The sequence below is a fragment of the Aulonocara stuartgranti genome (genome assembly GCF_965226115.1).
Source record: "Aulonocara stuartgranti genome assembly, chromosome: 20".
In the NCBI taxonomy this organism is placed as follows: domain Eukaryota; kingdom Metazoa; phylum Chordata; class Actinopteri; order Cichliformes; family Cichlidae; genus Aulonocara; species Aulonocara stuartgranti.
Window position 1 is genome coordinate 30,251,200 of NC_138956.1, and position 16,293 is coordinate 30,267,492.

The following is a 16,293-nucleotide window of genomic DNA, read 5'->3' on the forward strand; positions in this document are numbered from 1 at the left end:
TGAGGCTCATTTCTGGGTCGTGTTTGTTAAATCTGAATGTTAGAGCTATGCACTCATTCCATTTCATTAGGTACACCAGTGCAAATTCTTAAATCAGCCAATCAAATAACTTTGTCTGCACGACTGAAAGCACCATGTTGAGACAACCAGCTGAAGTTCAAACCGAGAATCACAACAAGTAATTTAAGTGATTTTGGAAAAGGTGTGATTGTTGGTGCCAGACAGGCTGGTCTTTCAGAAACTGTTGATCTGCTGGGATTTCCACACACACACACAACCATCTCTGGAGTTTACAGAGCTGTTAAGAAAGAGAACATATCCAGTGAGCAGTGATTCTCTGGGTGGAAAAAAGCAAAACTATACAATAACTCATAACTCCTGGCTATAACCAAAGTATGTAAAAATAAAAGAGGCAAAAGAGCATCTTTAAATGCACAACATGTTAAGCCTTACAGCAGATGGGCTGCAGCAGCAGATAAGCACGCTGGGTGCCCCTCCTCTCAGCTAAGAACAGGAAACTGAGACTCTAATTTACACATGCTCTCCAAAATTGGATAATGGAAAATTAGAAAAACATTCACATGGTAGGGGTCAGAATTTGGAGTGAACGAGCACGAATCCATCCCACCTTACACCAGCAGGCAGAGCTGCTGGTGTGGAGGATATATTCTGGCATGCCTTTTGCCACGTGGCACCAAATGAGCGTGGTTTAAACACCGCAGCATACACACAGATTGGTGCTGTCCGACCCTTCTATGTCTGATGGTTGCATCCAGCAGGATAACACATCATAGAACTCAAATCATCTGAAACTGGTTTCTTGGATTTGTATGTCCCCCTTGATCTCAAGCCAACAGATAACAGATGTGCCATGAAGAATCAAGGAAGTCTAACCCTGTACTAGCAAGGTGTACCTAATGAAATGTCCAGCGAGTGTGAATTTGTCATCGAGTTTCACGTTTCTCTCTCGTCAAGCTTCTGTAAGTATTTGCTTGCTGTGGTAGCTTCAAGTATATAGAGATGCCTCCTTTTCAGGATTTGAGTGCAAGAATTTAAGTTTTATATAAAAATGTTAGACATGTGTAATGACTGTAAATGTACAGTTTTTCTGCTAATTTTGAAAAAAAAAAAGCTTTATTTTTAAGTTACAGAATCAATACAACAGGTTTCATTTTAAAAACTGTTTATTCTCAACACTCAAAATAATAAGAACACACATAAAAAAATCCACAGCAAGTAAAAGAAAAAATATTACAGAAACTAAAGTTTTGTCCGCTTTATAAAAACACTAAAAAAGGCGACTATTATAATACCGTTTTAAAACCCAGTTTAAATGAAACAGTATCGCCTCCTTTCAGTGTGTCACTTCACAAAACGCTCATCCTGAAAGTAGAACAACTTTAAATTTGAAATGACCATAATTCAGAAAATAAAACCTAGAATAACAGTTTATCGATTACCAACAAGTTCATGAAGGTCAGTTTTTTGTTTTTATTTATTTTTTAACGGAGAAAAAAAATCAGGGTTTGGAGCAGTCGAATGTGGCCGTACCGATGCAGCAGATGCTCTTTCCCCTGAAATATGAACCTGTTGAACAGGTGGATACTTCAGCGAGGAGAGAGACCAGTTTCCCCATTGGTACCAGTAGTACCTTTACAAAAATACACATGAAGAAACAAATTCACACTTTGTAATTAATCACTTTGAATACTAACATTTGGTCATATTTAGTCACCAAAATACATAATAACATAATAAGTATCCATTCCTACTGAAAGGGAAACGTAAAATCTGTCGCCCAATCGGAAGCTTTCCTCTGTGAGGAAGGAAATGCTCGGGCGACCGTGGAAACGTCTCATGTGGGCAGGGACTTTATCCGATTCTAAAGCTGGTCATGTGCAATATTTCTGTTACTCTCAACGTGATGAAAACAAAGATGATAACCGTGTTAGTCCCTCTCCCAACACGTTCTCAGCTTTCAGCCCCGTTAATTCACTCGGTTAAATCTGTCCTCCTGATATGAGTAATTCTGTACACTTCACAAACTGACTGAACTTACAATGAATGAAATGACAAAATCCCCCCAAACTTTAAACCTACCTGCTGGAACACAAACACACCTCACTCACTCACGTCGCCACTGATCCAAATACATTAAACTCTATAAAAAGGACCTCGTTAGATTGTCGTTTCCTGAAAGCTAAAATATTTTACTTTTTTTGTAGGGATTTGTAGAAACTGAACTAAACCGTTTTCACTATTCAAATACCACAAATGTGTTGTTCTGCGCCCCAAAAATTACATAAAAAAAAAAAAACATTTTTGTAACAATGTTCAGAGCACACAGAAGCCACCCAACCATCCATCTACTCCGCACAGCTTCACCCCCTCACACGCACCAACGTGTGGTGCCGTTTATTACCCAACCCAGCCTGCAGCTCACGTGGTGGATGCATCAGCAGGGTTGGAGCCCGTCTGTGTGACCTGTTCCGATGATGTTCATAATCTTCATCAGTTCAATAAAAGATCAGAGCTGCTCTGAAATTCCACATTTCTGCCTCCATACCTGCATCCTGACCTAGTTTCATACCGCTCAGAAGATTCCTACATTACAGCTTCCTGATTTTCCACAAACAGGAAAACTGATATTTGTTATTCTACATTCCTAAAATGTTAAAAAGAAGAACCTTAACTTTTCCCTGTGTTGTAGTGAACTACTTTTTACCCCATATTTTTTTAATTAATTAAAAAAAAATCCTAACTAATATTATGATTAACAATGTGGATGCGAGTGCTTACATCCAGCCCTTGAGCAGTGAAGTGATTGTGCAGAACACGAGGGAGAAATTTCTGTATTGTAACATGTATGGTGACTTATTAAAAAAAAAAAAGTTAAAAAGTGTGCGCACGAGGCCCTGAACCTTTGTGACAGCTTGAGACCCTGAGACAAAGTCCTCGTTACTTTCCGGGATGGTTACAGTCACTCCGTCTGCTGTGCGTCTATCTGGTGTTTATGCAAGCAGCACCGCCTGGAACGCTCTCAGTTCACCAAAAAGGCACGTCAAAGACCAAAAACCGGAGGTCTGAATGAGGCCGAGCGCAGATTCACATCAGCGTCACCGCAGCAGGCCTCTGGTTTTAATCATGGAGCGGTTTCTATGGCTTCAGGGTGGTGTAAAAAGGGATTATTCTCTATAAAGATGCTGTGTGGTTGTAACTGCAGCTCTCGTGCGTGTTCATTTCTTCTCAAGTTTGTCCGTTTACACTGTGTCCTCATCCATCCTGGAGACTTCGTCCATTGTGACAGCTGCTGGTACGCCATCCTCGCTCGATTTTGCCGGAGAAGAAGGCGGCAGCATGGCAGCATGCTCCTCTTTGGGCTCCTCCCTCTCTTTTTGCTCCTCCGCTTTCTTTTCTCGGTCTAACATGTGGTAGTTGATGCCCATTCCCACAAAGAGGAAGATGCTTCCTATAATGAGGACGATGCCGCAGGTGATGTAGGTGAAGTCATAGTGTTGGTAGTAGTTATAGAAGCTGCCTGGAGGTGGGCAAAAGAAAGGAGATTCAGATTTTATGATCTGCGTCAACATTTTAACAATTATTACACCGATAATCTTTGACATCAAGTTTTATAACAGCCCAAATCTCCACCCTCCCTCTCCCTGGGATGTCTTACCTGTCAGTGGTGGGCCCAACAGCACCGGCCCACACTCCACGATGGTGACCAAACCCACAGCTGAAGAAAACCTCTGAGCCCCCACCAGGTCCATCAGCGTCTCAAACAGCACAGAACTCAGCCAGCCAAAACCAAAGCCAAAGAAGATAGCGTAGACCACAAATCCCGAGTAGTCTTTTGAAATCGGCGCCAGCACGTGACACACACCGTTGTACAGGACGGATGCAGCAAAGTAGTACTGGATCCTGGGCCGGACCCATTTGGTGTTCGCCAGAAAGCCCATTGAGGGCCGAGCAAACATGTCGATGAACGCCAGCACTGACAGAAGGAAGGCCGCCTTTTCTTTGCTGATGTCCTTACTCTTGGCGTAATTGGAGAGGAAGACGAGCGGAGAAAAGAGACCAAAGAACATGACGAAGTTGCCCAGCAGGTAGAGCAGGAAGCCGCGGTGCTTGAAGAGCGTCAAGTCGATGAAGGAGTTGATTTTCTGCAGCACCGTCCTCTTGGGCTGAGGCTGCCCTGCTTCCACCGCCTCCACTTTGGGCGGCTGAGGTTTGGGGCCGATGGGACGCATTAGCGACCCGGCCACGCAGCAGTTGAGCAGGAGTCCACCGAGGATGAGGAAGCTGCCTCTCCACCCAAACTCATCGTACAGCCAGGAGTTGAAGGGAGCCAAGGTCGACAGAAACACGGGGCTGCCCGCCATGGCGATGCCGTTGGCGATGGGCCGGCGCTTGTAGAAGTATTTACCGATCATAGTGAGCGCCGGATTCAAGTTGAAGGCCAGACCCAAACCTGGAAACGAGGGCACAGAAACAACATTAACAAGAAAACAAAACTCAGCCATCAAAAGAAAGTGTCATTTTGAGGATTTACTCAAGAAAACTGATGAAAAACAAACCTCCAATTACTCCAATGAAGAAGTACAGCTGCTGCACCGTGTTGCAAAAAGAAGCTGCAACCAGACCAGACCCTGACAGACAACCGCCGAGGATGATGATCGGTCGGCTGCCGAATTTATTCACGAGGATGCTGCTGATTGGACCTGGAGAGGAACAAGAGAACGGTAAGAAAGAGAACCATCACCAAGTAGAGTGATAGAAGAACAGAGTTAAATATTTAAAGTACATCTGTGGCCAATATTTTGCAGCCAGCACAGCAGGGAGGACTAACAAGCTGGTTCAGCAATTTCCCATTTTTCACCAAAGAAGAAGAATATACACTTTTTGATCCGTGCCAGTTTAATTCCACCCAGTTTTTGAGCTTAAGTACAAATTTTCTTTTCTTCTACCATGTCAGAACTAACTACGGTATTTTCCTTCTTTTATTTATTTATACATACATGAGATTTAATCTTTGGTTTAAATAAAATGAGGTACTTAAGATGTCTCCTTGAGTTGCTATTAGGATTATTAGGAATTCCACCTTTTTATGCTGCACTGAAAACAACTTGAAACCATTTCATGATAAAAACCAGCAGGAAACTGAAAATCTGTTTACTGATATTTTAACTCGTGTTTAATACGATTAAATCCCCTTTAAATCAGTTAGAATGACCAGAAGCCAGATAATTGGCAGAAGTTAATCTAATTTATATTTGTTGAGCTCCTGACATGAAATACTACTTTTAATAACTGCGTGACGGACTGCCTCTGGTAACACCACCCACTCAAACATGTGTCTCAAGTTTATGCCACATCTACACCATCAAAGAGTAAATACTCAAAAAAAAAAGTGTAAATTAAATTTAGGGCATCTTACAGACATGGATTCAATGCTTTTAAGACCTTAAGAATTACAGACAGACTGGAGAGCAGATTCACCAACAGGTGGTGCTATGACAGCACAAATGAAAAACTGGGACAATGCTTGCATAACAGCAAGAGTTATAAGATGTTCACTAGAGAAAGAGGGGAGGAAGGAGTGAGACGGGAAAGAAATGGGTGAGGAGGAGGAGAAGGGAGCCAGGCAGAGGAGGCCCACGTGTCTCCGCCTGCCTGCCAGGCTCGCTATGAATGGGCCTTCACATGGATCCAGGCTGACAGTGAACACTGGCTCTGCTGGATACGAATACAAACTGAAGGCCTGCACATGAGCCTACAGTTACTGCTCGTACAGCATTTTGTTTTCTATAATGTAAACCAAATATCTTTGGGGTTTACACCAGTCAGGAGAAAGATAAGATTAATGGTGACCAATTACAAATTAGAAACATTTCCAAGTTTCCACTCACATCTGGTCTGACTCCCAGTGAAGACTAAAGTGCAGTTTCGCCACTTGTGCGTTTTCCCTTGGGTTCATTTCATTATTAAAGGTGTGAGAGGTGCATTTAAGTCGACCCTTATGTACCAACCATGACTCAGTCGTTTCCCCTCACACTTCAGGTACAGCATTAGTTAACTTAATTCTGGTATTAGCTCCCTGAAGTTAAGATAAGACATTTCTGAAAGCTGCACGGTCAAAGTGGTGCATCTTGGTTTCAAAACCAGCACATCCTTTACATCTGTGAGGCTGACTAACACAAGGACAGTGAGCTTTTTCAACCCCAAAGGAGCTGGTTGGCTCCTCCTTCCTAAGGAGGGACGGACACTGAAAGACAGCCGTCACGGCTGATTAGGGATAAACATCAGGATAGTCATGGCTCATCAATAGGGAACCTAAGGTGACTCCACAGCATCCCAACCAGACATTTATCACAACGTGTTCCACAGCAATATTTTTGAAATCCTGCAGTCATCAATAAATAATTTGTAATCATGTCCAACAATAAGCTCCAAGAGGACAGAGAGAGGAGGACAAAAATAGAGTCTTTAAATATTCATGATTTTAGAAGACTCAAAGACTCAAGTGCACTTAGCCAGCAGCCATTTCCATTTCACTCGGCCTGGGTCCTTCACGTAGACCACGGTGGCTTTGCCCTTCAAACTGGGCAGAAGGCCACAAAGACCGAGGGCGCTCTGGCTGCACGAGCACTTACTCATGCACCGTCTAAATACCTCTGTCTCGGACAGCTCGCTTCTGTGTTGTGTCTGTCCCCGACTGAGGGTCTGACCGGCTGGCACAAAGCCCAAGCTGGGCAGGCTGCCATGTTCAGGGTGGTGGGTTTCCACGTTTGAGTCAAACGGGTAAAGTCGTGCTGTGCTTAAAACAAAGACTTGTGCCTGCTGTCAGAGCTTGTTGGAGCTTCACGGTAAACTGAAGTGAAACTGCACAAAGACAGGAATAAGTACAAACCCTCAGCACACAGGCTGCACATAAACAACTCCTGACAGTGTTTGCTGGCAAAGCACAGAGAGCAGTGTTCTCAGATATTATATAAATGATCCCTTCTCCCCCTCCTTCATTTGCTCCCTTTCTCCCTGTGACACCACAAAGACTTGTCCTCATCTCCACTCTGACACAGCATCCACAAGCAGAGAGCAGTCAGGTGTGCAAGCATCTAATTTTAGCACCGACCCTTCTGCTTCAGTCCAGGACTAGATTTATTTAAATAAAAGCATCCCAATAACAGAGCGCTAGCATGTCTTAATTTCATTTGTTTCATTAAACAACGACTGATCAGACTCCGTGGCAAAAAGAAAACTGCAGAAGAAACAGCTGATTGGATTTGCCCCAACAGTTCTACTGCATCACATTTCTCCACCAGCCACATTACTCACAAATCAACGTCCCTCCATCTGGCCTGCATTAAATGAATCCTTTTTTTAAAAAATAAATAAATTGTTTTAAAGCTCAGTATGACCATCACATTCAAAACATCTACAACAACTTGATTCAGGCAGAAGAAGAACTGAGGAGTTGCTCCAAAGCTCACTATAAGCTAAATCGGTTTTATTTATGACACTGACTCATGCAAAACTACTCTAGGCCAAAGCTAAAAATATACAGACAATCTGGCAATGAAACTGCCGTTTCAGTGCATATTTTATCACTCATTGTTCAATGCTCATCCGAAGCCACAGCACAGCAGGGTTTGTAACAGAAAAACACTCATTTTCTAACACTGGAAGCCAATATGAATGAATGCAAGAGAAAAACAAAACAAATTGCCAGCAGTGTCAACAGGAATAAAAATGGACAATAAAACATTGTTTGTGTTTGGTGACCAAAAGTGAACTTCAAACTCTTTTTGCTCTAAAACATCAAGACACTAAAGAGCCTCTGCTCTTAGTGCAGCACAATAAGCACCAATTCCCACTCATCCCTTCTTCAGACACAGGCTCTTTTTCCTCCTACTGACTCAGAAAAGTCCTTAGATCACAAGATAAGTCAGAAAGAGACGTCCTGTATCCGTGCGCCTACTCATCATGAGGTTTGTGACCGGAATTACACACGGGCCACATAAAAAGCCCCCTTTCCCCACCCCGCCACCTAAAATCCTGGAATTCCTGACGACAAAGTTAGCGAACGTGTTTTTGTTTGCAGCTCCGCTACACGTCTAAAGCTGTAAGGATTACAAAAATCAGGATCAATAATCCTCTTGCCTGGGTTTCCCAAACTGCTTCTGCCAAACAATTGTATGCAAACTTTTCCTGTATTAATATATGCATTTGTTGTTTTTATAAAAATCAGATGGCTTTCTTTAAAGGGACCCAATTCTACAGCTCTACAAAGAGCACTTCTTCATAGAAACAGATGCTTCTGCGTGAACCTCACGGTATTCTTTTATGAGAGAATACTGATACACAGAATGAGAACACAAAAACTAAGGCTCTGTAAGCATCGTGTTTGATTTCCCTTCATCCTCTCAAATTTTCATTTTGTGCAGAGTTTTATCTGAAGCCTTTCATATCGTTTAATACATGAGGTCTGTAACCTCAGTAACAGTTCCAGTTGAAAAACAACTTTACAACAAGAACTCATCGTGCACATCGCCACTTATAACAGTTCCTCCCAGAAAGACAACTTTTCTGCTTTCTTAACTAGCCTTTAATTCCATGCTCTACTTTCTTTAAAGCAGCAGGCAAAAGAAATCATGTATGAGAAAGTACAAACCTTGGGAAAGATGTGGGTTGAACTTTTAAACATTTAACAAAAGAACAGGATCCCATTTAGACTGAGTCAATCAGACATAAAGAGCTGGTGTACACAGGGCTATTGACATTGCTCAAACAGCCAAATCTCCCAAAGCTACTGCTAAATCAATGAAAATCTGTTTACTGCATTTACAAAGAGGGTATTTCGTGTGGTTTCTGGGAAGAAAAAACCCCAAAACAAACCCCACACACACACACATTAGTGGGGTTCAATGTCAGGAAAGATTATTTCACAGCTATGATTAAAGATGTTTTGACTAAGTCTATCTGACCTTCACACTAAAAATGCCCTCAAAGCATCACATAGCGAGTGTGAACACCAGGAAGAGCGGGGGTTATTAGCAATGTTTTCATGAGTAAAACTAATCATGGCTCTCTGAAATCTTTATTCCTGACAAGGGAAATATGGAAAGTTTTACAAAAGATTTAAAAACAAAACAAACAAAAAAAAAAAAAAAACCTCTTCACTCACGACCGTGAAAGTCACATTCATCTCGTCTGGGACCTTCGATCACGTTTTCCTTTCGGCTGAAGGAACAAAACCGAGTTTGGGTAAAAACTGACCCTTTTAAAACAAACCGAGATGGACCAGATTTCAGTGTGAGCAGGGTGCCAAGTTCAACCCACTTATTTTACATGCTCTTATTTATATAACTGCTAGAGACAAGTTTCAATAAAAATTATATCCCAATAAGAGGTTTAATGAAAAACCTATAGCGTCATTCACTGAGAGAGGACAGTCCAGCTCAAGCTTCCAGCTCAGTGACCACATGACCTCTCCTAACCTAAGTACACTACAGTGTTTGGGTGTGGTCTATGGCCAAAAACAGCTCTACTGGTGTAACATACAAACTAGTGAGGAGTCAGTGGTTAAATGGCAGTTTCTGGGTCAAATAATGATCTTTGTGAGAAGATTCTCAAAGATATGAAGTCATTTGTACTACTTTGTTGTTGGTATGTTTAAAATGCACCAATAGTACATCAAGTAAACCCAAAGATGTTTAACCAGAGCTGAAGAATGACCTGTAATTGCATTCAGAGTTTCCCGTCTCTGGATTAATTGCCCCTTGTTGTACATGGACTGACTGTTTTTTGCATGTGTAAATCTAAGCCTGGAAAAAAAAAACATTACATCAGACAGTTTAATACAAAACAAACCCGTTTTAACCAATGCCTGGCCTTTTGCCATCATTCTGTCAGCAGCTGTGACCTTTTTATGCACCACATGGTGTGACTTTGAAAGCAGTAGGGCAGAATGCAAGTGAAACTCACCTGCATTTTGCCTAATGCTTTAATACAGCTGCTCCTTTTACACCATGTTAAACCGATCTGCTGCTGGAACACAGCAAAAAAATGACTATTCTTTTGTTTTAATGCATCTGATCCTGAGTTATACACTTGCTGGTACACAACATTACATTACATACACTAATTCTTCATTTTTCGTAAACACTAAGTCTTGGATCCTGTTCCCTGTTAAACACAAATATTCCAACACTTTTGGCTAAACTTGTGGCCGGCTGCTGAAATATTACTTTCTACTGCCAAATGACAACTTTGAGGGAATCACTTAGAATATGTTGGTGGTTTTAATTTCAGTACGTGATGCTTGACTCGTCTTTGGTTTCTGGTTAAAAGGGAAGTTTGTGGGTGTTAAATAGTCTCCCTTTATGATTGTCTCACTCTTACCTACGTACAAAACATCCTGCGCATTTATTTGTTCACACTGTTACTCAGCTTTCAGTGACGTTGTGCATGACTCGTGTGTGGTGTGGTTTTTCCCCCCCTCCTTTTGTGGAAGCCGGTGTGTGTACGTGCCTTGCCTCATGTGTAAACCAGTCGGTGAGTAAAATGGTTGCGGTAACCTAAACCTACAGTCTTTCAGCTCCTCTCATTTAGTACAACGACTCCAGGAACTGGTGATCTGTGAATTGTGAAGCAAGAAAGGAGGAACATTTCAATATTTGGGGGAATACATTTCACCAGCTGGCTCCTGTTGTGCAATTTCACTCCTCCCATCATTTCCTCCCTCGGTAGTTTTATAAAAGTCTTAACCTGCAGAAAGAGAGTGCAGACTGGCACACAGCTCAGCAATATGAAGTACTAACGAACACAGACTGTGTGTGTGTGTGTGTGTGTGTGTGTGTGTGTGTGTGTGTGTGTGTGTGTGTGTGTGTGTGTGTGTGTGTGTGTGAGAGAATACACTTAGGTCCTTCTTTATCTGTCTCTCCGACTTTGTCTTTAGAAGAAAAGCAAAGAAATTCGATCTGAAAATCCCGCCCAACCTGAAAATCCACTTCTGTCTTTTTGTAAATATGTCTCAACAATCTCATGTATATGTAATTAAGCCCAAGGGGAGGCTCCTTTCCAATGAGCAGACTCATAGTTTAGTCGTGTTTGTACAAGGACTTTTTTCACAGGATAGCAGGAAACAGCCCATTAAAGATGCATTTACTGGAAATACTCTGAGTGCTTTAAATGATGAAGATGCCTGGACAGAACATGCAGCAGGACTTGCTAGTAGTAAACCTGGACCTAGTATGTTAAAGATCAGACAATCTGATCACATCTGACAATCGTGTTCTTACATGCGTGACAGTCGAGGAAGTCCTAGAAAGCAGCTCTGCAGATTTCCCTTTCTGCCAGGCCTAATGGGACATTGTTCTTACCCTACCCTCTAGTCCTGACAACTTCAGGATACCTAAATTTAAAGCTCTATTCCCAGCAGTGACAGAGGTGCCTAACTAGAAGAGACAGAAGACACTACCAGAAATAACACTGCTGTAACGTCCATCTTTTCAGATTTACAAAGACTTGTGAAGTTCAAGGTGATTCCTCTGCAGCCAAAAACAAATCTCGAACTGCTCAGCAGTATGGGTGGCACATTCATTTCAAACACACATGTATCTAAACATGCAATTAGCAAAATCTCTCCAAGCAGCACTGAGCTATAAGAATACACAGCTTAGAGGCAGCTTGAGATGACTATTCTGATGACCAGATTTGTTCCCTGATTATTCAACAAGCACAAACGTGATTTTAGTACAAAGTGTTGAGTTTAGCAAGCAACGAGCCACCAAGACATCTAGCCAGTGTCGATACTCAGTGCATGTTCATGTTAACGTCAAGTAAAGCTGCGTTTCTGGGTTTATTTTAGAAATTAGTTCTTTTCAACTAAAGTAGTGAGTTTGTGCAGATGAGCCTCATACATGCCAACTGAACCTTTGTCAGCTTTAGGAAATGCAGCTGAAGAGTTAAACGTACTTTTCATATCACTAGTTAGCGTCACTGATGGCCTTAAGACATCTCAGCCAGAATTAGACCCCAAATAAGATAAACAAACACCACATTAACATCTGGGCAATCCAGTGGAGAGCGCCAACTCCAGCCATTGTCATCAACACGTACTTATAACCCAAATGAGGTCACGTGATGCATGGGGTACTTCCGTGTGCATGTTACTGCTTTTTCCAGCTTAAGTGGAAGTTTCACCAATACACAGCCCACAGAAGATTTTTATAAGCCAGAATTTGGAAAATCCTGGCTTTATGTTGGAGTCAAGTGTTAAAATCGATGGTATTATCCTGATTTTTAAAAAGCTATACGAGTGTCACCTTTGAAACTCCCATTTCAAAAGTGCACTTTCACAGCCTCATGAAAGAGTCAGTTAAAACTTTGCAATGAAAAATTTCAGATATGTTGAAATACACGTAGATTTCTTTTGTATTATGAGCTGTTCAGTTCATTTTATTTACACTAAGCTTATGTATCGCCCATTGTAATCCCTACGTTTACCCAGTAAACCACAGCATGAACCCTTATGAGAGAGGTGAATTCAGTCATTAATACAATGTGTTCTTTTTCCATTAGGTTTTGAATGGGTTACAGTAGAACAAACATCTGCTTGATTTCCTTTTTCTTTTAAATGCAAAGGCACCCATTGAGTGCTCAGTGAGGGCTATTCAAGCTGTGAATGACTCAGAGTTTGAGTGGTAACGGATGGAGAGCATGTTTACTTTGGGCGAAAGACAGAGGCAGAACCAAGAAAGCGCCAATAAATGTTTAAACCAACAATGACAGATTAAATAAAAATAAAGTGCTCCAATAATTCTGTTTCACTGCCAGCATCCCTTGCTCTGCCTCAAAGCCAGGACACTACAGGGTCATCCAGATGAAGCCCCATTAGAGCCAAGTTATATAGGTCTATCTTAATAAACTATGTAATTAAATGTTGACTGCAAATTGTAGTCAACTTGACATATTGGTTTGACTATCTCAGTCTGCCTGCCATCAGATATGAAGTCTTTCAGGAAACTAAAACCTCAGCTGCAGTTTTGTTCTTCTGTCAGGTAGTGACAGACTTTTCCTGGTAGCTGAAATGAGTGACTTGTTCCAACGGTGGAATGGCATAAAAAGGGGGAAAGGGGAAGCCCCGTTTTTGAGGCCGTGCTGCATGCATATTAGGTTAATGGCTCATAATTAAAGGATAATAGGAAGTACATCAAATGTTTAAAATGATAAACTCTAAACTAGAATGAAAGATTTAACTGAGCTCCAGGACATGAGTTCAAATCATATCTGATTAGCACCATTTCTGCTGTTTACACAAAAACATAACATTTGCACCTGATACAAGGACGTGTTTCTATAAACACAAAGCAATCCAGTCTTTGCAACACCAGGTGTGGAGGTGTGTTGTATATTAGTGTAGCATCCTCGAGTAACACTTCAGGAAGCTACAGCCAGTGGCGTGTCTAGAAAATTTTTGTTGGGGGGGCCAGGTAGGGGCACAGATTTGGAGAAGGGTGGCAGATTTAATTGGCAGATAATGTTTAAAAAAAAAAATTCTACCAACCCTTAACCATAATTCAATAACCCTATAAACCTAATAACCAAATGCACTTTTAACTCTTATTAGAATGAGATTTTAACCACTACGGTGCAAAGTTTTTAGATACTGCGTTGATAAAGTACAAGAGATACAATCAGTGCTTTGTCAGTGTTTACTCAACATTCAAGGACAGCAATATTTGCATAGTATTTTTACTGACATATACTGCACATATGTTTTGGGCAAAAACATTTTTGAAAATTAAAATACGAACATCTGTAACAAACAATTGACAAATTAGCCAGTTCCAATGTAAAACTTTATCTGCCTGTTAAAAAAAGAAGATAATCTTCTCACAAACTGGTGTTTGATTTTGAAACAGGAAAAAAAGTGGGGAAACAACTGAAAAGACTAACATTTGAATAAAACCTGAAAGCAAGTAAATACTTTCTATGCTGCCTTATGGTAAACTTTGGTAATATTGATAAAGAACAACACTGCCTGATGATGAAATACAGTCAGCTGGCATGGTGACACTGCCAGTATTAACCTGCAGGGCTGGACTGGGACAAAAAAATTGGGCATTTTTACTACAGACCGACCCACCAGGTATTAAAGCCATAAAGACTTTGACTGAAAACAAACCCTGTTGTGACAGTGATGTACAGTCTTGTTGGTATATGTATGATTTCTATACATTTTACGTCAGATAAAAACTTTGGTTGTAAGATTTAGATAATTATTTAATAAAAACTAGGTATTTTAAATGAGAATAAGAAAGAAAAGTATTTCTTTGTGCCCACCTTTCCCTGTTAATGCCCTACCTGGCCCCCTGGCAAAACTTTGCTAGACCCGCCCCTGCACAGTTACCAGCTGTCAGCTACATAAAAAAGGATCCTGGTGTTATTTGTCTCTCAGAAACAGTTCATAACTTCCCTTCAACTCATTCATGTCACCTAAAAGGTAAACCTGTTTCTCCATCACCTGTTCAGCTCTGATGGTTCAGTAAGGACATCTCCTGGTTTCATCTTCATGTTTCCCTCTCACCACATATCTAAACAGACATCATGACCAGCAGCTTTACAGCTGTGGCTCCAGCAAACATCAGCTGATACTAGAAATTAATATTAAATACATTCTAACAACAGCTGATCAAGCTTAAACGTGCTGCTGTTGTTTAGCGCGACATCTGCTGGTTTCCTGTTTCTGGCGCAAAGTGGGCGATAAACAAGAGAGAAAAGCTGATCAGCTGATCATTGATCAGTTTCATGATTGAAGTAGCAACAGGAGAGGGAGGGGGAGAGAATGAGAGAAGAAGAGGCAGCTGTGCAGCATAAAGACAGAATAAATCCAGCTTTGTGTCTTTTTCCATTCTAGCTAAAGTCCGGGACAAACTGCGTCTCTTCTCAGCTCAATACGAAACGCGTAATATTTTCTCTGAATGAGGGACCATTCCATTTTTTTAAGGAGCCGTTGGCAACTCTACTAACTAACCTTATGAATAAAATAAAGTTCACTATCAGTAACATCATAGCACCCACCCAGCTGTATAAAAACTCCGTCAAACTGGCTAGAACGCAGTACGAGTTATTGCAACTGACAGTAAAAAGTCAGCAACATGAAAATAAACTCCACCTAAACTTGGTTTATATCTGACCCAGATAGACTGCAGCTCATAACTTCTTACCTGAAGTTCAGTTCACCTGACACTCGGACTGGTGGCTGCTTCAGGTCTCTCCTCCTGCCTCCCCTTCCCTCATCCACCTGTTGCCTCTGTGGAAGCCCCGTCATAGCCACCACCAAACAACGGAGTTATTTCTACACATCGACCTGCATCTGGCCAATCCACCACCTCTCATTGTTCATGCCGTTACAAAAAAAATAAAAAATAAGTCAAATAATCCCGATGGCCAGTCCAGCTATGTTAACCTGCAACCAAATCTGCAGCTCCATACAGCAATGTTACGACTTAGATTATATCTTATAACTCATAACTCTTATGTTAGCTGCCCTCAGTAGCATACTGTCTGAAATATTCCACAGCTGCAATAATTCTTTAAGTTTTATTTTTTTCCTTGGTATTCTAATTTCACCGAAGTTTACTAAACTCAACAAACTTAATATTACTGACCGGGACATTTATTCTGTCCTCATTTTCTTTCACCGAAAAATTGTTTCCTGCAGTGCCATCTTTTGCGCTTGGCTCTCCTACCTTTGCTAACGTGATGCGCATAGCGCAGAAGCGATGCTGCATTCACTTACACTCGGATATCTGAGCGTCACCGTGAAAACATAATCGGACATTTGATATTTGATTGAATTTTATTGTTTTGCCTTTGGGGTGGCACCTGGGGTGGCCAGTCTGGTTTGGGGGGTGGCCTGTGCCCCCCCAGGCCACCCCGCTGGACACGCCATTGGCTACAGCTGAACATAACTAAAGCATACAGGAAGACTTTTTCTTGCAGCAGGTTATTAAAAGTAAGCGCTCAGTGTTTCGGAAGCTGTGCAGTAAGTTTGGCTGACTGGGTTTATCACAGAAGTCATTCCTCTAACGTCTTTGACCATGACCATTATATTAGGAGTGGTTCTGTAAGGAAGAATGGAAGGAATGTCCAAAATGTGGATTTAATGCTCATGACTATCAATTAAGGTGATAATTGATTGAACAAAAATCAATTTAGTAGTTTTTGATTCTAAAATTAAAATTACAACCTTAGTTTCAGCTTCTTATCTTAAAGCGTTAACAACAC

The 16,293-nt window shown here is 41.4% G+C and overlaps 1 protein-coding gene across 2 annotated transcripts in view; it reads right to left on the reverse strand.

The window, feature by feature from the left end:
- Nucleotides 1-1,166: 1,166 nt before the first annotated feature.
- LOC309696979 (monocarboxylate transporter 1-like) overlaps nt 1,167-16,293 on the reverse strand; it is a 38,549-nt gene continuing 23,422 nt past the window's right edge. For both annotated transcript variants that reach the window (XM_082518542.1, XM_082518541.1), the window contains exons 3-5: nt 4,578-4,721; nt 3,677-4,471; nt 1,167-3,538 (exon numbers count right to left, since the gene is read on the reverse strand). In XM_082518542.1, the coding sequence (XP_082374668.1) occupies nt 3,261-3,538; nt 3,677-4,471; nt 4,578-4,721 (1,217 nt within the window). In that variant the 3' untranslated portion in view covers nt 1,167-3,260. The remainder of the gene's footprint in view (nt 3,539-3,676; nt 4,472-4,577; nt 4,722-16,293) is intronic.